The 21,448-nt window shown below is 41.8% G+C and overlaps 1 protein-coding gene across 1 annotated transcript in view; it reads left to right on the top strand.

The window, feature by feature from the left end:
* Positions 1 to 21,448, top strand: part of TNKS (tankyrase) — a 145,243-nt gene that overhangs the window by 65,620 nt on the left and 58,175 nt on the right. Inside the window, exons 4-5 of the mRNA XM_064652202.1 lie at positions 7,406 to 7,442; positions 8,316 to 8,391. Of these exons, the coding sequence (XP_064508272.1) occupies positions 7,406 to 7,442; positions 8,316 to 8,391 (113 nt within the window). The remainder of the gene's footprint in view (positions 1 to 7,405; positions 7,443 to 8,315; positions 8,392 to 21,448) is intronic.

Below are 21,448 nucleotides of genomic sequence, written 5' to 3'. Positions count from 1 at the left end.
GCTTTGTTGGGTTGTTATTGGTTTGGGGTTTGTTCCTATTATTATTGTCATCACTGTCATTATTGTCTTGAAGTGCATGTGTTGTGTCCTTTCCCTGTCCATTTAGGAAAATTCCTCCGGCTGTTGTGATTAACGTAACTTCATCTTTGTATCTTATGATTTAAGAGTTAAGAAACTTGAATTAGTGTAACAAAGGGACTTTTTCATCTTTCTGCTACAATATGGTGAAGGAAATCTGGTAGCATCATTTTAATAAACAGGTCAGCATCACTGAAAAGAACCCTTCTGAGAAGCAGAATTATGTTATGTGCCAAATGTAAAATTAATGGTGCTATAACTGCATGAACACTGAAGGCCCATTTTGATACTCTACCAAATCCTTCTTAGTGACCAAACCCCATAATGTGCAATGTGTGTAATTTTTACTTAGATATGAAGACAGTGTTTAAATGCTATATCTTGTATATGCTTATGTAGTAGATGTGCTTTGAATTGATCACTTAATAGACAAAAATCTCTTCCATCACTTAAGACCCTAGCAGAGGTTTTGCCAATCTGCACTATACAAAGCTGCAGATTTTCTCATATGCTGCTTTCTGACAGGCCTTAGAAGAGATCCAGCGTTTTTCTCTCGAATAGATCAGGAATGGTCTGCATTCAAGCTCTGTCCACTTAACTGAAAGTTGTTCCAGGCAGGATGCTGCTAGCTCAGTAGTTTGGTAGAGTTGCGGTCAAAACCAAATGATGTTTGCTTATTTCTTTAATTTCCACCTCCCTTTTAAAACATATCCCTAAAAGTACTTCACCATTAGCTGAGTCATTTGTCATTTTTAAATTTCAGTTACAAATGGCTAATGTGAATCCACAGTGCCTGACTCATCTTACAGAAGTGGCAAAGACAAAGCAACAAAACTTCCTTCCTGAGTAACATTCCTCTTTTTCTCGAACTTGTTCTTGAAGGCATTATCTCCTGAGTTGCTTTTCTGTCACTTGCATATACTAGAGTTGCTTTGGTCTTTCTCATCTGTGACAAGAGCTTAAAATTAGGGTCTTGCTGTGTTCCTGGTTGAGTCTATTAGACAGCTTATAAAATTAGCCCATTTACTTGTGAGAGACAGCTGAGTGCAGAACTGCAAGAGGCATAAAGAAATTAACCCTAAACAAGTGGGAAGTAAGGAAATATAATTACTAATAAACCCTGAAATTTACTGGGGTTTTCTCTTTCTTCTCATGTGTTTCTTGTGGTACTTATAAATGACTTCCCAAATTTTTTTTTGTTAGACAGTTATTCCCACAACCTTGTGCTATTCAGATGGTAAAAATAAAAATACTTTCTTGCTTTGATTTAACTCCGTGTTTTAGTCCCAGCCGCTGCTTTACGTATAATAAAAGGTTATATGGGGAAGAAGGAATTGATTAGTATTTTAATGGTATGATTGGACTCTTCTAAAAGCAGCCATATTGAAAATAAAATTTGAGTTTGTTAAAAAAGAACAACACCAGGAAAAAAAACAAACCAAAAAACTTACCCACCCCCCCAATAACCCTAGTAGTCTGTCATAAGCACTGAAAGCCTCATACTCTGAGTATAACTTGAATATTTGTTTAAATATTTCAATATTACTCCAAAGATCTGAGTGGATTAAAAAGGATGGGATATGTGGAAGTGTGCTCATTGCTCACTCATAAGTCTGTGAAGTCCTAGAGTATCAGGGAAAAGGTATATTTTAATTCATTTCTACGGAGTTTCTTTCTTTGCTAAACTCTGTTTGGATTCTGGTCCATAGATTGCTTTCTTTGTAGCAATGGCAGCTCAAATGCAGAGTTTCCATTTCCCTGTCACAGCACCATCTTGTTCAGGCTCTTCATTCTGAGGGACCCATTTGGGTGGCCACAGGCTGAGCTGGATTAAGTAACAAATCTGATGGAGAAACATGTTCTCAACCCCTGCAGCTGCATCAGGACTCTGTTGCTGTTTTCCCAGCAGCCCCATGCATTCCTGTGCTAGCAGAGTACATTGTTGTAAAGGTACCAGAAACACTTTTCAATGAGGAAAAGGGAAAGATTGTGATTCCTGCTGTCTCTACTGCTCTGATGGAGAGTGCATGTCCTCTGTGTTGCTGGATAATTATGAATAATTATTTGGGGGAAAAAAGAATCCGCTGGACTGTTCACAAAGATCTTGTCAGTCTTCATGTGGGATGTATATTTTCAAAAGTGGTAATTCAGGTTTTCAGGGGAGGCAGCCAATAACAAGCTGTGGTCTGCACACAGTTGAGGTCAAATGTAGAGCTGCCATGTTTTCTAATGGAGCAAGATTTCACCCCTGACTTCCAATGCTGCTAGACCTCAGGACCTGCAGCTGCCAAGAAAGAACAAGAGTTCCTCAAACATTCTATGATTCTGTGATATTCATTAATTTTCCCTCCTCAGCCTCTGGCCATGATTGCACATTCATCAGGCTCATGTCCTTTTGGCACATAGCTCAGAAGCAGGGTACCATCGGCTAGTGTAAAAATTTTCAGTGTTTGTCAGTAGTCTGGGGATTTAAATTTATAATTGTGATTTCATATGATGTGCAACTTCATATGGAAAAGCCTCTTTAGTTTTTCAATTTGATTGAGAATATGTTAATCCTTTTTGTTTCCATTATTTTCTGCCATTATGTTGGATAATAATGGCTTTGTTTAATTTGTGTGACATTAATTTTTGGGGAAAACTGACATGCGATAGTATGGTAAAGCAAAACCTGCTTTGTCCAGGTTGACATTTTGGCTCTGGCTGATTTCTGTATTAGCTGATGTTTACAGAGAGACAGGAGAGGAATTCATCTTGGTTTTGAGTGTAGATGCATGGAAAAAGCACTGTTCATTTATGCCATGCATTCAGATACGTTTTTCAGTTTGCAGTATTCAAAAGAAATTTCAGGATTTTGGGAGAGAGTGAAACAGGGTTATTTGTCTGTACAGATTGATTCATTATGTTATCTTTTTCCCAGAATTTGGGATTTCTTTTTCTGTCTTTAACACATCTGTATATGATGATCGTATTTCACAGACTCATTGAATAAGCTTAGAATTAAAGTTTGCTAGTGAATTAAAGCTAGAAGTGGGTTGACTGATTATTCCTTGTAACTCTCAAATAATGGAATTGATTGATGCTGCCCTTTAGTGTGACCCAGTGTAACACCACATAATTATGTGGCATCAATACTCACAAAAATAAGAAGATGGCATCCTGAAGATGGGAATGAGGAAAAACAGGATAATGGTAGAGGAGGGCTCATGGAGACTGTCTGCAACAGGCTCGTGGTGCTTTTCTGGCTGCAGCTTTTATCATTAAGCTGGAAAGCACAAATGAAAGGATTACATTAGGAGCCTGTAAAGATTTCAGCCTGTCACTGTTGGTGCACGCCTGTCTCTCATTCTCCCAAATACAGTGTTCCTGCATATGTCTGCGTTTGCCTCCGGCTCAGCACTCCGCTCTTTTCGGTGCCTTTCATCTGCTGCGAATGGCTTCAAAGTGGCTGCTGACCAGCAGGTTGTCTCGGTGCAAGGCAAGGTCTCCTGTCTTCCACTGAGATCTCAATTGAGCTTCCAGCTACTGATCTGCTCAACCACCAGGTGCAAGCAGCCACTGATGTCTGATAGTTAATAAGCATTTGCTGCTAATCAGCTACTGCAAAATGCATCTAGGGCCAGCTACAGCAGTGGCTCAGTAGCAGCAGCTGATCAGAGGTCTTGGAAATAACTGGTTTTCTCCTGGGAGGGGAACAGAGATAGGGCTAGTTAATTGCCCGGTGGTAGCTGTGATTTGAAACACTGATTATCTGTGGTTACCAGTGGTGATCTTCTAATTCCAGCGTAAATGGAGCAGCACTGGTGATCTGGAGCTGGGACCAAGTAGAGAACTTCATGATTTAAAGGATACTGAGCAAGCTGTAAGCAATGAACTTGACTGCGCGCCATGAACACCAGACACTGAGCAGGTTCTGCTTACCTACCAGCTTTTGTCTGACAAGATAGGAACAGGGACACTGCTTTGGTATAGTGTTCTCTGCTCTCCATTTTACACCCTGTCTTTTCCTTCAAAAATTCCCAGGCCAACTGTCTCTGGGCTACCCAGCATGCAAAGGTGAGCTAGTCCAGTGCTGTCCTTGTGGGCTGCTAGGCCAATAAGAGGCAGCCTTTCTGGGCTGTCACTCTGGTCTCTCTTGTACAGAGAAGGGAGGCAAATTCTCACCTACCTAATGTAGCAGGATACATCTGGTGGTGTGGCTGTGTGTTGATTGGGCTTGCCATAAAACACAGAAAGGACAGGTTGAGCAAGGACAGATTGAGCTAATATATGGTACAAGGGCAGGATAGCAATTAGGTGAAAACTGTTTGCAGCCTTGTGTTTCAGTTTTGGTCTTCTGTGGCAAGGCCTAACATTAACTTTCACACCTCTAGCAGACAAGCTTTGTGCTATCTAAAATATTACTGTCAAAAATCCTCTGTGTTGACACTCTAATTGGAAGGATGTTTTTCTCTAAAAACTAGCAACTGCTAAGAGGCTCAGAAGAGTAATTCAGGCTGTTACCTGCACTTTATTCTGGAGATGCCCTTTTACGTACTATAAATCCTAACCTGCCCAAAGGAGCTCTTTAAATTGTGTTATGAGCTTAGTTTAAGTCAGTTTGACATTCTTTGAACAGAAGTATTATGTGAGGTTGATGGTCTGTATTCCTGTACTTCAGCTCAGAACTTGAAATTCATCTCTGCCCAAGCACACACGGTTTAAAATGCTTTGCAAATGAATATTTTATTAGGTAGCTGTGGCCAATTGCTGCAGGATGGCCTTTGATAAGCTTCATAGCCAAGCGGTGTTGGCTGTGTTGGCAGAGCCCTCTGGTGGGAGCTCAGCCTGTGCCAGCAGCAATTGGTCCTGCGGGCAGTGCCACCCACTTCTCCCAAACACCATCAGCCAGACCTCTCTGGGCTCTGTGGTATCCTACCAGCTGACAGCTCAAGTGGTCAAGGGGCTCCTCTTTATCTCACAGAGCCCGTGGAGTGCACTTGGCTGATGGTGTGCTATAAGTGCTTATATAATTTTAGGTGTTGATTTGCAAAAAAAAAAGTACTGCTTAGTAAAAGTAACTGACTTAATTAGACACACAGTGAGACGTTTCTAAGTCAAGAGCCACAGTCTTCCATTTCTGTTGGTCAGTAATGCTTCTGCTAATCAAGGTAGTTGAAGAAAGGGCTTTTGTGTTTTAAAATTCCAACTTACTGAGCGTGAAGGAAAAATGTTATTACACTTGTCTAACCTAATAGTATTCAAACCAGAATGTGCAAACAGGTCTTGTAATCTGGTTAGATCCCTAAAGTGTTGATATAATGCAGGCCAATAACTCCACTGCAGGAAATCCAGATGTTTGATATTGTTGCACAAGTAATGCAGTAGTAATAAAGGGTCTTTTTTCCCTCCTCACATGCTAGCCAGAGTTTTTCCATTGATTTGAAACACTCACAACTGTGCACAGTATTTTATCTTCATTAAAATAAAAAAAGAGGAATATGTATCATAGCTTAGAAAAGGCTTTTGCCTGTGGTGGTCAGAACCCCTTTCTGATGAAGTTGGAGAGTGGTGGCAAGTCAAAGGCAGTCATATTTCTGTCATTTTACTTGTTTTTTGATGAAATTTTTTCTTACGACAGACATACGAATTCTTTCAAAAGCTAAATTAACCTTCATGGCCTGTATTTGAAATGCCATTTCACCTTTGCTTTGAACTTACCTACTCCATCACTGGGGTACAGCAACATAGAACTGCTCTGTTAAGAGACCCATCATGTGAGAGGCAGTTGCATGATGGAAATCCTTGCTTCAGGTTGTTGTGAATTCCTAAAGTTGAACATGTTTCAGAAAGCAGTTAAAGACAATTGTTAAAGGAGGAATCACCAGTATGATGAGATGCAGATACTGCCTTTGAAAATTCCCTAGCTACATCCAAGGGAATGGGGCAGAAGTGCATGGCTATGTGTACTCACTCTCTTCCTCCTTACCCTTGGGTGAAGGCAGGATGCTGAAATAAACAGGGCTGCTTAAGCAGAGGGCTGGTTTTGTGGTTCATGTCACCCTCTGCTGTTAACTGGAGGAGCTGTGATGAGGGGAGTACCAAGCTCTTTTCGATGGATGAGGACTCACCCTCCTTCTGCAGCCTAGAGATGTTCTTTGTTGAGGGATGTTTTTTTCAGATGAACCTTCCAGCTTACCTGCCGTCTTATCTGGCATTTTCCATGGTCGAGTGGCTTTCCTCACCTGTAATGAGTTTCACTGGAGACTTATTACAATTACACATAGGAGGCAGCACAAAGGTTTTTATTTCTTGCATGATAGGTTCTTCTTCCTGTTTTTTTAATAGCGTTGTGGTTAGAGGCTTTAATTCTCTGGCAGATGGTAATGCAGTATGTTTTTCAAGCCCTGTACCTTTTGACTCTAGGATATACCCTAGATATACCTCTAGGATATAGCCTTTGCTCTGTGACTTTATAAAGCTTCTAAAAAGCTAGTTTCAGCATTGAAATTCCCTTCCATTTTTATTGCACAATATCCTCATGATTCAGCTTTGTAGAATACTGTTTTACTTCTATAGGTTATTTTGTCCCATGCTCTTTTTAATATATTAACATGCAGTTTTAAGCCTGTGATGCAACAACCCCTGTGAGTTGTCTATTTTTACTCAGAATTTCAAATGTAAATGTTGCTTTAACATTACTATTGGTTATCTCTAATCTCGGTCTCAAAACAAAATCTGTTGGAGAGTTCATCCTCTTTTGTCTGTGCTTTTATTTCAAATGTAATTTTTGTATTTTCAAATGTGGAAAGTGGCTGATGATATAATATCTGTGCTGGGTTTGTTTTTTTTTTTAGTAATCCTTGCTCTTCTAAAGAACTTGGTAAAGTCTAATATTACCATTCAAATAGGCAGGTGAGAGCTTTTGGTGATCAGTAATTTGTACCTTTTCAAAAGCCGCACTGCCTTGCTTTGTCTTGGAATTTATTATGCTTCCCAAGTATAATGTGACATACTGAATAGGGCAGGGGGTGGGGACATTGTCTTCAGCTGACATGCTGTTATCAGCGGGACTGTGTTTCTGGACACAAGATTTCGCAGTCATTGGTTGTCCGAAGAAAGCCTTTCCATCTGAGGATTGGACAAGAAGATGCGTCAATTTGCTGCCCGTCTCCAAGGTACTGGTGATGCTGCCTCCACAAGCTGGCTAACGTCACAGCTCCATCACCCAGCGGGGTGTGGGCTTTTTTCTCCTCTTCTCTGTTTTAATTCTGTATTTGCTTCCTACTGCATTTCTTAATCTGTCTTCTGCCAAATGCTAACAGCATGATATTTTGCAATCATTTAGGTGAATACAAGAAGGACGAACTCCTGGAAGCTGCTAGGTGAGTGCTGCTTAGAATATAAAGCATATTTTGGGGGTGGAAACAGGCGAGGAAAAGGGATTTTTAAAATAGTAATGTTTTGTCATTGCCTTTCCATGAAATGATGCAAGCAAGCCACTTCATTAGCATAAATCTCTTCAGACTTTACAGTCTGGTACAAATATAAAAGCCTGTTTATGTAATTGAAATCCCCCACTATGGTGGTTAGAAGGTTAATATTGAGTTTTTGCTTTAAGCTGCTTAAATCCTCTTTATCGTTTTGTGACTGTTCTTTTTAGGGGTAATTTAAATATTGGAATATTTCCTTTCTTTTGGTTTTTACTGCTGCCATAGGATGTATTTTGAAAATAAGCTTTATCAGAACAGAGCATATGGAAGCCTATACAAAAGGTGTAAAGTTCAGTTATATATTACAAACGTGCTTTTCATCTTTCCTTCTGACTGCACAAGACCATTTTATATAGACTGTTAACCCTTCTGAAAAATTTCTGGGTATTGGTATGTAGTTGTTTCAAATGTTATGGGCCATATGCTATGAAAATATGTTAAATCCAGAACATTTATTTCAGCAAATGGCTTTCAGAGGATCTGTAAAATTAGATAAAGGAAATATAAAATGAGGCTAAGGAGAGAAATCGAGGTGTTTGTGCGTGATCTTTTGTAATACATTTAATTGCAAATTTAGCATTCTTTTCAGTATTTACCCTTGGTTTTGAAATGTTCGGAAGATTCTTTACCCATCTGACATTCTCCCTGGCAGAGTACAAATTTCAATATATTATACTTTGCAAAATACCTGCTAAGGATCAGGATATCAAAGAGCTCTGTCCTTTTTTCCCCCCTTTTCCACAATCTTCTCTTCTCCATTTACAGGAGTGGTAATGAAGAAAAACTGATGGCTTTACTGACTCCTTTAAATGTGAACTGCCATGCAAGTGATGGGCGTAAGGTAAGTTAATGCCTACTTCGTGTTTCAGTTGTTCAAGAAAGACCAATTTAAGCATATTGGTAAGCATGGGTGTATAAACCAAGAGAGTGTATGAGGGAAAAACCTGCGATGCCTTTTCACCGTAAAATTAAATGCTGTTATACTTGACACTGGCAGTTGTGACAGTCAGCAGACATGGATTCTGTGTGTGTCTTTTAAATGTCAAACCCTGGTGTACATGTAAGATGAAACTTTAAGACCTTTTCTAAGAAAATGAAAATATACTGTTTCAGATGAATAGAATAACTAAGGAAGGAAAGTTATTGCTTGTATTTGAACATTGAGTGAGGTGGTTGATATTCGGCTTTGCTCCTAATGCCACATAGACTAGCACTGTATTGCTATGCTTAACACCTTCTGCATTTTCTTAAATTTGACGGTATTGTTTTGACTTTCTCTGGCAGGGATGTTTGAATGAGTTAAATTAAGGATTAGGCTGAAACTGGAGGAGGGAAGAACATACGGAGTGAGAAGCAGATCCTATGATTTTTGATGTTTTAGACATCAAGATGATAGTCTGTCTAGACTGTTGGATTTACAAATGTTGGTTATTTTTAATTTTTTTTTTACTGTGTACCAGAATATTCTTAATAGTCATCTGTTAAACAAGTCTCTCACATGTAACAGTACCTCTCACTTTTGGAGAGAAAAGCATAGAAGTGTTTTCTTTTATAGTTTTCTTTATTTTGGTGAAGCATGTTCAAGCATAGTATAAACCTCTGCCCATTCTGGAGTTGTTGTGGAACAGCTAAGTTCCACTGAAATCAATGAAGATAGGCCAGTTTATGCTTCCTTTTGATTAAAAAGTACATTGTTGCTGAATATAAAAAATACAGCTCCATTGTACAGAAATTCCTGGGTTTTTTTCACATATTAAAATGTTTTCTCAGTCGTAATGCCTATGATACATACTATGTGACAGAAAACCCTGCCAGTTTTTTGCTTGTTTACACTTATCACTCATTGAAAGTTTATACATCTTTCAGGTTTTGAAAACAATTAATTTTATGATTTGAGGACGGGCAAATGAACAAGGGCTTTATTTAGTTTAGCAGTATTGGAACTGATAAAACACTTCCTATGTTATAAGATTAAACATATTGCCCATATTTGTTCAATTTCTTTTTTTAAAGACTTTGACATTCAAATAAGAGTATATTTAGGTGTTAATAGTGCACTGTGTTATAATTAAATGTGGTGGAATACAGCAGTGTGTTACTGAGTAATTGAGTCCCTATCACTATTGATCTAAGGCCAAATGCAGAGTTATGACTTCTGTCAATAGTGTGAGGGATAAGCCCTTGCAGATGTTTTCTTGAATATTTCTCATTTTAAATTAAAAATTATAAAAAAAATGAAGCTTTTAAAATTCATATTAAGCTAGCAGAAAATACTTATGTATTATTGCAGCCTCTGAATTAGTTTAAAAATTTATGCCCAAAGCTTAGAAAGCATATTGCAGTTAAAGCTCGTGAGTATGGACACTCTGAAAATATGGTTTTGTGTTTGGTTGTTGCTAAATGCACTGGTTATTGAAAATCCTTTTAAGATGGCTTGCCATTGATATTAATTAGCATTTTTAAAATTATGTCCACCAGATGTATTTTTTCCCCCACCATATGTGTACAAGCTGTGGAAGGTGAAGTAACACTCTGTAGCAAGTGTGGTACATTACTGTTAAGTATTTAATTTCTAAACCAAAGCTTTCAGGTCCTGTGCTAGTGCAAGATCACTTAGTGTTTAATCATTTTAAGCTGTGCTGCAAATTAAGGGAACCTTTCAGCCTACAGCACAGCATTCTTGTAAATGAAAGTCTCTGCTGGTGTAGCTGCCTCTAGTTGACCTATAGTGATTCACGCTAGCTGAGAATTTTCTGTTTTGGAAGTAGCTTTTTGCATTCCTTGATGCTTTTTGTAATTATTTTTTGAAGATCCTCTGAGTATTCAAGCCTCAAACTTAGGACACTGTAGGGCCACAGAATTAATGCAGCTGTCAGGGCCAGGAAGTGCAGACGCTGCGGATTGGCCTGAGATTCTCAGCATCATGCTTACTCTGCAGCACAGCTATACCCACAAACTCCTTCTCCAGTTTGTGCATTCCTTGGTTTTCTGAGATGTCCAGCACTGTTGTGAAACATTTAGCTTTGTAGGTGAAGAAATTAAGTTGAGTTCCAGTACAGTTTTTCTGTATTAGCGGGTGGTGGTAGGGGTTTTTTTCATACTTTAGGTGCAATTGTATGTAGTTTACCTTTTTTCCCCTCCCTCCCCCACCTCCTGGGGATTTTTTCTGTGTCCCATGTATACCAACATCTGGAGTTCTGGATTTATCAAATCACATGTGCTGTGAGGTTGTGCTTCATAGAACAGGTAAGAGAGGTGGAAAATTCTGACAGTATCTTGCTGGTTTGAAATCAGCTCAGGATGGAAATAAAAAAGACTTACTGCATTCTAGGTGCTGCTTGTAACCTTTTTTAAAAGTATTGACAGCCAGAGCCTGATTCCTATTGGACAGGGTTCCTTGCTGCTAAAAGAGTTACAGCTGGTGCTCATAACCATTGCTCCATGTGTTTATTTAGCATAGAGGCCAAAGATGAATAGGAATGAAAACTGAACTTCCTTCTTCCCCTCCAAGTCACTGTTCAGATAGATTATGGGCACTGTAGAAATGCTCACGTTACTGAACCTCCTGAGCTGTTGTCTGAAGAGGGGATTTATTCTCTGTGTCTACTCTTGCAATTATTTTCTGGAGTGAAAATGAAGGAGTGTGTGCAAAACAAAGAGCAATTTTATTTGTCAGCTAAAGCATTCCTGCGTACCGAGGATCTAGGTAATTTGTGGGGGTTTGTTTTGAAGACCAAGGAAAATCAACAATAGTACCTCAGGAACAGTGATTTCATTGAGCTGGGTAATGATTGAGTTTTTGAGTAAGAACTGGCTTATATGCCTGTTGAATATATATGAGGGCACAAATAATAGTGCACAAGTGCTGAGCTATATAGTACAGTGTGTGTAAATGAATATTATACAAAGCTAAAATTTCACAAAAACTTCTTTTGAAATTGTCCTATTTGCTTTTTAAAAAGCAAGGCTTGAGCTGAAATATTATTATATTTTTTCACGACAGTCTTGCTTTGATTTTCTTTTTTTAAAGAAGAAACTGAAAACTCACAGAATTGTTAGGATGTGGTGGTGTATTGCAAAATTGGTGTGTTACATCACTTTTGTTCATGTTGCTTTGCAAAGTATTTGCTCTGTCAAAGCAGAACTTATACAAAATGCATGGCACCTGTGTATTCCTGATGGGTTGGAAATTTCACTGTGTCCTGCCTGTGAGCTCTGCTAGACTTTTTGGTCTTTGCGTAATCTATAGAAGTAGTGACTTTTCAAAGACAGGCTATAGTGTTAAAGTTAGATGATGGTACTGAATTTCATAGTGTTAAAAAGCCAAGGCACCTATTTATGTGTCTATCTATGTAAAGGTATATAGGCTTTACAGCCCCTGTTATTTTCCCTCAAATATTTTTCTCTGGGGATGTCTTTTTCAAGACTCAATTGTGAGTGAATTTTCAAAACCTGTTTTTTGACTATTTTAAATCACCAGGTTTGTTTCTACTGCTGGAAACTAAAGCTGTATTATTTTGTCATAGGAGCTGCATTTCTGACTTTTTACAACAGTCACTGCTTACCTAATTCAGTAGGCAAGAGACAGGTTTAAAATCGAATATGTCATGGTTACAGGTTGAGTAGAAGCTCTTAGCTCTCTCATTTCCTTTGGAAAGCTGTTGTGAACACTTGAAAGGTGTTTCAGGAAGAAATTGATGTTGCCTCCATTTTAAAAATGCAGAAGCATCTGAACTAATAAGGAAGCATTGGGTTTAGCAATTCAGATGAGAACCCTTTTCTACAAGACAAGTCTTCCCACATTACTCTTGATAGCTTTCCAAAGTGAACCACCAGCTGACATGGTAGCTATTAGCAATAGGAGGTTGGGTTTTTGTTTTGAAGTTGGATTTTTGCTGGTATATAATATGCTGCGCCTGTACTGCATTACACATGCTCAGATCATGCTGGCACTAAAGTACTCAGGTGTCAGTTGAATAAAATCTTTTCTTCTTGCAAGAGAACCCAACTGCTCCAGTTGTTACTCAAAAAACCAGTTTGTTTGGTCCTCTTCTCAAGGTTCATCTTGTGAAGCAGTGCAAATATCTGATATTTTGAGCTCTTTGGAGCATAAAAAAATTATTATTCTGAAAAATGAAATACATGCTTCATACTTTACTTCGAAGTTTCCATTGATTTGTTGCAGCCGCATTTTGTTGTTTACATTTTGGATCAAGCATATGAAAAACAGAAAATACAATAGCATTACCTGTGATAGCTTGGTCTTGGGTATTAGTTCATCTTGAGGCAGGAATTACTACCAGAAGGCAGCACAGAATGCAATTCCTCCACAGCTGCATCATCTTTTTTCTTGCACTTTCCCTCACTACCTCGCTCCTCAGAAACTAGGAGTGTAGAAATTTCTGCAACAAGTGAATCAGGGATCCTGCAAACAATGCACTTCAAGCACAGGACCATCCAGCACTGTGGATAAGGTAGTGATCCCATGAAAGAAAACTAATAACTTATTAATTAAAAGGCCATTTCTAGTGTGCGTGTGGTCCTGCTTCACTTAATTTCACTGTGGTCTTCTGACTTGTAGTGCCTCTTTCTTTGTTTATTAGCAGTTTTTAGTCATTAACACCTTCCAGTACCAGTCCTTACTTACTTGGTATTATGCCTCTGCAATGCCTTTGTTGTCATGCCTTTCCAAACCAGCTGTAGACAACCCTGGATCCGGAATATCAGGATCAGTCCTTTTCATTAAACTTTGTAAGTCATAGGAGACATACTTGTCTCTTGGATTTGGGTGAGTCTGTTTCTTCAGACCGTTCCTGCTTGCCATAGAGATGTTTATTTTTCTCATGCATGACATGATTCAGGTTCATTGACGCAGGGCACAGAAGTCCAACTGTAAGAAGTCCAACTCTGAGAAGGTCTGCAATGCAGTGCTGAGTACCAGCATCCTTGACCTGAAGTAACCAGTGCGAAAAGTCTTGCATGTGTGTGTTTTGTGAAGAGGACAAAGTGCCCCTCAGCTTTTGCTATGGCACATCTCTGATACCAAGTAACATTTTGTTGAATGGAATCGCACATTCCTTCTCGTTCTTCCTCTCCTTCTTTCTCTCTATTGAGAGATCAGCCTGTAAACAAAGGGCTGATAAACAGAAATTGAATTCTAACAAGATCGGGTGAGTTATGTCTCCTCTTACTAGGGAGTCTCCAGTTTGCTGCTGATAAGTGAATTTGCCAGCCCCTGTTCCAGAATTCTGGTTGTTCGCAGCCATTTTCATGAAAAATCCTGCAGGTTGAAAGAAAATTGGTATGCCTTCCACTCTCTGAGTCTCTATGGAACAATTGATCCACATTTTTGCAAGCTTTTCCTTTACAGTTATTAAACCTACAGACCTGGGCAGAGGTTTAGATTCTCTTGTAATCATCTTGGCTTTAGGAGCTGAGGACTGAAGACAAATGCTATGTACTGCAAGACATGAACACATTGTGTGCTAGTGAAACTGTAAACCTTTACAATTGTGTGCATTCTTCTTGTGCTACAGATAGAAATGAAAACTAATACTACATAAACATATAGGTCTGTTTGTTCTGTAGATCTATGTCATAGAGATTATATTCAGATGAGTACGAAATATATTTTGGAAGAAATCATTTCACGTACAATAAAAGGTGTTGTTTGAATGTTGTGAAAATATACATTTCTACAGACGAAAGCTGCATATTTGAGCAAAAGACTTGTGAGCAGATACCTAATGCAAAACCTTTTTTTTCATGCATAAGGGTATGTCTGAATCTCAGTACATGTATGCTTGGGTTTTTTTGTCACATGTAATATTTATTGTCACAATCTATGTTTCATCTTCCTCAAAATTTTGTGAACTTTTTCTGCTGGTATACATTTTTTGTGTGGTGTGTTAATATAGTCTACTCTCAAGGTATATCCACAACAAAAAAATAACTAGTGCAAAGGAGAGGACATCATACAGTTGACTGTGGATTCTTGGTTCAGAATGAGTACTTTCTCCTTGATTAATCTAATAAAATAAAAATATAAAAAATAATTTAACTAAAAAATGTCATTTTATTTCAGAAAAAAGACAGCTCCACAAATCCAAAACAGTTATTCCATAATAACTTGATGGGCAAGCCCTTGCTAAATCTGCTCACTTGCTGCTTACTAGCATAAATGTCAGCTCGGTTTTGATGAAGTGGTATAAAACTGTTTTTGTGGGTGGGAAGTGTGCAGATTTTGGGTTCTTTATTTGTGGTCCTCCAAATATTAGCTGGAAGATTCATGATGCATGATTACAGTGCTGTGGAACTGCAGTTATTGAAATAAGAGATAACCACATACTCTGTTAGCTAATGTTTGCTAGCGTAAAGCTGGCCCTGGCTGATGGCTTATACACACTGTGGTCTTTGCTGGCACTGATCTTGTATGTGTTTCATGAGTGTGTAGATTGATGAATAGAATCATAGAATATCCTGAGTTGGAAGCAACCTTAAAGATCATCTAGTTCCAACACCCCTGCCATGGGCAGACACATGTTTCACTAGGCCAGGTTAAATATTTTAAATCAAATTCTGCATGCAAAATTAAAGGTATTTTCTGGATTTAGTTAATAGTGCACTGTAAAAAAAGATGACATTTCCAACATTACAAAGAGATTACAAAACAAGTGCTATAATGTTTAAGTTGTGCCTGATGCAGAAGTGCCCAATGCAGTACACATATAAAAGAACATTCAAAAATGGCCACAACTGTATTTTGCATTTAAAACATCATTTTGTTTATTAAAAAAAAAAAGATAGTTCCCAGGTTTCATGCATCTTAGAAATAGTGACAACTTATTCACTTTCTTATGCTGTGATCCCATCTTATTTCATCAGCCAAGTGTGGTCAGAGTGGGTAACACAATAATCCCTCTGCAGACTTTGTAAAGTATAGATAACTTGGCTGAATTTCTATCCCTGGTGTCACTTAAAACCCTCTGTAGCCAAAGATGATACCTTTTGAATAAAATGTAAAACTGACCCATCTGCTCTGAGTTTCTCTTATGAGATCTTAAAAGTTTTCCCCCAGACATTTCAGTGAGTATCCTTTCACCTGTTATTTGAAGTATAGTCTATCGTGTCCACAAACAGAAATTGTGCGCTGAAGGACTGGAAAGAAATTGTTTTCTCTGTAGTCATTCTCTTTGTATTGTTCTGTAAAATTCAGGAAATCTTATGCTTTAGATCTTAATCAATGTGCTCCTCAGGCAGCCTTCAAATGTTTTAAAGGTATGGGTTTTTTATTCATGAACTGTTTTCCCCTTGATGATTAGCTTCACACAGGAGATGACTTCTTGCATTATGCTATTATCCATCTACTGTCAAGAGAAAACAAGTCAAACTGCCACACTTGGGCAGAGCTGCCATGTAATATTTTATGTACATTAACTCAAAGCTGTGCTCTAGATTTGGCTCTAACACGAGCACCCAGAATTTGAGTACTGATGATGTTTCTTCTACTGCAATCTCGAGAGTGGAGCCCTTCCCTTCACAGAGCTTGCTGAGATTGTTTTGAGTTGAAATGTCCATGGACTGTATGCATTTGGCTTCTGTATATGGTTGACTGTAGTGAATACTGTAGATGCTATTTCTATGCTTGGTGTCACTTCTCTCTCAAAATCCCTCTATGTGAACATGAGAAGTACTGAGAAGTAAACTGTTCTACTTTCATGTTGCTTTTCACTTTTGAATGTGATATTAAAGTACTTTGTGACCTTCCTCTGTTGTGGCATCTATCATTTAGTTGTACACTGTTTCCCATCTCTGGAAGATGACCTAACATCATCTTTCATATAAACAATTGGCAAGGATTTCATAGAATCAGCCAAGTTGGAAAGGACCTCTGAGATCTTCAAGTCCATCCCTTGATCCACTACCGCTGTGTGGGGAGCATGTCTGGATGCACAGGGGATGTGCCAGGCCGGGGGGCCCGAGGGGACATGCGCAGTCACATACAACTCTATTGGCTGAAGAAGTCACATGGTACACAGGGATTTAAGAGTGGGAAATTTGAATAAAAGTCCTCTTTGACCATACCACCGCACGAGGAGCGTCTTCATTCCTTGTTATACAAGGACCCATGCTACAAATGGCGACCCGACAGGGATAATTTTAGCTTATATTAAGTGAGATAAATATCCTGGATCAGGAGATTAGCCGGTAACTCCGGGATCGTCTCGATTTTCAGAGACGGGAGTTTTTACCGCAAAAAACCTTGACGTCAATAATCCGTGGTCTTAGTGGCATCTAAGAGACGGACAGTTTAGTTTAGCGAGCTCAAAAATAGTAAGATAGTGCACAGAAGAAGAGAAGAAAGAAGTTGAAGAAGAAACCGAGAGGTCAAAACAGCCACCGAGAGAGCGAAGAAGGTCAAAGCAACATCAAAGACGGTGAGTCTGTCTGGAACGCATTCCGCACGTCTAAGACTGATCCCTGGGCGAGACGTGGCTGCAGCTCGGAGCCCCGAGCTGCGGAGCACCTTAAGATCGTCAGGGAAAGGCCTGTTTGATCCCTAAGTGTCGGTCATTTTTGATAAAGCGACCCTTCGCTACCGACTGTGTGGACCACGTGCAAAAAGCGGCTTGCCGCTGCCGCGTCCTAGCAACCCCAGCCACCGCTGACCCCCGCGGAGCCCCCGTTCCAGTTTTCTGTCCAGCAGAAACTGGCCGCGGCTCCCCGCCTGCTCGTTGCTGCTGACTGACCCTGCGGCGTGCTTAAAAAGCACTGCCAGCAAAAAGCCCTTGCGCCGTGTTCAGACCGCGCGGGCTTTACCGAGGCGCCGAGCCGCGCCTTCCGATACAGCGCACTCCGACCCCCGCGCCGCCCAGCGAACCGCGGGAGCCCCCGGAGCCGCCGCTGCCACCGCTGCGAACGCCGCGCTCACCGGAGACGGAGCCGGGACCACGCCGAGCCGTCGCCACGTGACTGAGACGCCGCCGCCAGCGCCGCCGCTTCGTTCGCCGCTTGCAGCCCGCGCACGCCGATCGCCGCAACCCCAGGTCACCGCCTCTACAGCCAGCCCCCGCGTCCGTCGCTACAGCTGCCCGTGCCTGCCGCCGCCGCTTGCCGTCTGCCGCCTGCACCGGGACATCAGCCGCCGCCGACGGGACGCCACAGCCCAGCCGACAGTGAGCCAACACAAATCCACAAACCGACAGACCCTCTTCAGCAGCGCACCCCAGCAGCGCCGAGGCTCAAAGGTAACATGGGAAACTTTTTCCCTACCGAACTATCACGAGACACAGAAGCACTGGCTGCTCTGCTGAATCCTTACTATGTTCAGGTTACAAGGGCTGAACTCTCAGAGTTGGTGCGGCTCATTAAAGCAGCCGTACCAGAACTGCCTCTAGTTGAAGCCCTCAACATTCACATATGGGACAAAATAGGCAACCTTATCAAACTCAGGGCTCAGGGAGGAGATTCCCAGGCAAACAATGCTTATCCAGCCTGGCAAGCTATAATGACTGCATTAAGCAGATCCCATAAAAGAACGACGAACTCATACACCCCCACTCACGCTGCAACCAGCAGCCCCACTTTTACGCGCCGCAATTCAAACACACAAACCGCGGCGGGGGGAGGGGGTGGAGCCGTTCACAATTCAACTCTGGGGAAGGGAACAGGAAACCCGAGGGACACGGACCGGCGGGAGGGAGCGGGACCTCAAATGCGAAGTTCCAGTCCGTGGGACAGCAGCAGGGGGTCCCGTGATGGGGGTGGGGGGGCTAGTCCAGCTTACTTGCCAACCCATCCCGCACATGAACGCCGAGTACGCGCCCAGGGGCGGGCACCACCATCTCGCCCGCCACGCGATACGGACGCTGACCCATCCTTCCCCGCCCCTGCGCCGTCCTCCCCAACCACCACCACCACCCACCCACAGGCAGCCGCTTTCGCCGGAGCTGCAAGGGGGGGGGAATGGGGAGAATGGGGGGAGGAGGAGGGGGATTTCGGGATAGCTCCGCCGGCAAGGGATGAAGCGACATACCGAGAGGGCACAATTGATAGGTGGGCTTTATGTAGAGAAGAGGCATTGCGTACTGGGGACTTACAAGTTATACAAGCATGTCCAGTAATTATCGGCCCACGTCAAAGCCGCAGATTCCAACCATTACCACATGAACTAACCAAAGAATTGAGACAGTTAATAAGAGAAACGGGTGTTTCATCCCCTAACACGCTTGCATTTTTAGAATCACTAAGTTCCACATATATCTTCATGCCTCATGACTGGAGAACCCTGTTACAAATAAGCCTTTCTAACACACAGTACAATGTATGGCTGAACGATTTTAGAGAAATCTGTTCTGCCTATGCTAATGACCCACAAGCAGGGGTATCAGCACACCAACTCACAGGGGATGGTAACTATCGGTCCATAGACGCACAAACCGGCTACAATAGAGAGGTATACGAAGTCATTGCAAAGCATGCCCTGCGGGCAATAAGGAAATTACCCTCATCAGACAGAGACGCAAACTTGTCATTTACAAAAATAGTACAGGGCCCAACAGAACCTTACACAAAATTCTTAGATCGGCTGCAATCTGCTCTGGATAGGCAGATTGAAAATGAGGAAGCCAGAGAAATCCTTAGCAGAAGACTGGCTTTTGAAAATGCTAATGTGGACTGTAAGAGAGTTCTGCAAACCCTTCCTAAGAGGGAAACTTGCAGTATCTCAGAATTAGTTCGTGCCTGCCAAGAAGTAGGTTCTTTAACACATCAATCAGACTTGCTAGCAGTAGCACTGAGTACTCAGTTAAGGACACAGCAGGGGGCCAGACCCAGAGAAGGTTGCTTCATTTGTGGGGCCCCCGACCATTTCCAAAGGGACTGCCCTCAGAGACCCCTAGCATTGGTACCTCGAAAGCAATCCAAAGCAAGGAGGATGCCAAAAAACTGGAGGCGAGGGGCGCTGTCGCACGCCCCGGTACAGCAATCACATGCGACACAAGGGAACAGGCTGGCGATTTGCGCCCCCCCAGCTCAGCCAGCGCTCTGTGCCCCTACACCCCAGCCAGCAATCTGCGCTCCTCCACCGCAGCCAGCGCTGGGCTGGACTTATCCAACAGGGACAGAGTCCTCATAACTTCCACTGAAGTAGTGCTAATCCCGACTGGGTGTTGGGGTCCCCTTAATCCAGGGGTACATGCACTGCTGATTGGAAGGTCCTCCACCACCAGAATGGGTTTGTTTGTGCTGCCAGGTGTAATAGATTCAGATTCTCATAGTGAGATTCTAATAATGGCATGGACCCCTTCACCCCCCTGCTTCATCCCGAAAGGACAGAAGCTTGCTCAGTTAATCCCCTTCTACAGTGCATCGCCTGCAGGGGAGGGGGGGAGGGAGCGGGGTTCAGGGGCCTTTGGCAGCACGGGACAACCACAAGTTTACTGGGCAACAGCCATCACAGCCACACAGCCGCTCATGACGTGCCAGGTTAATGGGCACCGAATTACAGGCCTTTTGGACTCGGGAGCCGATGTGTCCATCATAAAGGACTCCGAATGGCCACTTGACTGGCCTACTGTTTGCCCAGCTGCAACCATTCAAGGGGTAGGAGGTACACAAAGACCCAGACAGAGTGCTCAAATACTCACTGTCTTGGGACCGGAGGGACAATTAGCAAAGGTAGCTCCATTCATAGCTCCAATCCCTTGCTCTCTGTGGGGACGTGATATACTTTCACAGTTTGGCACAGTCATGCAAATACCTCCTGCAAGCAGCCAGGTTTTTCAATAGGGGCCATTGGTCAGCCGTCCCAAGCACCGATTAAGCTGGTCTGGAAAAGTGACCAGCCTGTCTGGGTAGACCAGTGGCCCATGAAAAAAGAAAGGCTTGAACATTTAAAAATGCTTGTAGAGGAACAATTAGAAGCAGGACACATTGTGCCAACAAATAGTCCCTGGAACACTCCTGTATTTGCATTCCCAAAAAATCTGGCAAATGGAGGATGCTTCAGGATCTCAGAGCAGTAAATGCAGTCATTGAACCTATGGGAACATTGCAACCAGGATTACCCTCACCTGCGATGCTCCCAGCAAACTGGCCTCTGACAATAATTGATTTAAAAGATTGCTTTTTTACCATATTCCTGCACCCCGAGGATGCCCCAAGGTTTGCATTTTCCATTCCAGCATTAAACAACTCACAGCCTATGCAAAGGTATCACTGGGTTGTTCTCCCTCAAGGGATGAAGAACAGTCCAACCATATGCCAAACAGTAGTTGCAAATGCTATTCAACCCATTAGAAAGCGTTTCCCCTCTGCAATAATATATCAGTTTATGGATGATATTCTAATAAGCATGGCCACAGAAAATGAACTGCAAATTGTTGATACTGCCTTGACTGATGCTGTCCAAGAAGCAGGCTTGCAGGTTGCAGCAGAGAAAATCCAGCGATCGCAGCCCTGGACCTATCTTGGATGGAGAATCACGCAGCAACAGATTTCCCCACAGCCACTGCAACTCGAGGTAAAAGACACTTTAACCCTAAATGAGTTGCAAAAACTCCTGGGAGCTATTAATTGGTTAAGGCCTATTCTAGGCTTAACCACAGAGGAGCTACACCCTCTATTTGTGTTACTAAAGGGGGACTCTGATCTAACGTCTAAAAGGTCTCTGACAGCAGAGGCAAAACAGGCGTTGGACATTTGTGCCAAGGCAATAGAATCTAGGCAGAGCAGAAGGAGAAATCCTGAACTGCAAATCTGCCTGGCCTTAGTTCCCAGCAGGTACCAGCCATTTGCAGTCTTGTTTCAGTGGGACCAGACTGAAAAGGACCCACTGCTGGTTCTAGAATGGCTATTTCTGCCCCACACCCCACATAAAACTGTATGGACAATTAATG

Source organism: Pseudopipra pipra, chromosome 4, assembly GCF_036250125.1.
Source record: "Pseudopipra pipra isolate bDixPip1 chromosome 4, bDixPip1.hap1, whole genome shotgun sequence".
NCBI lineage: Eukaryota > Metazoa > Chordata > Aves > Passeriformes > Pipridae > Pseudopipra > Pseudopipra pipra.
The sequence above is the reverse complement of the archived record's forward strand: the minus strand, read 5'-3'. Positions and strand labels throughout refer to the sequence as shown.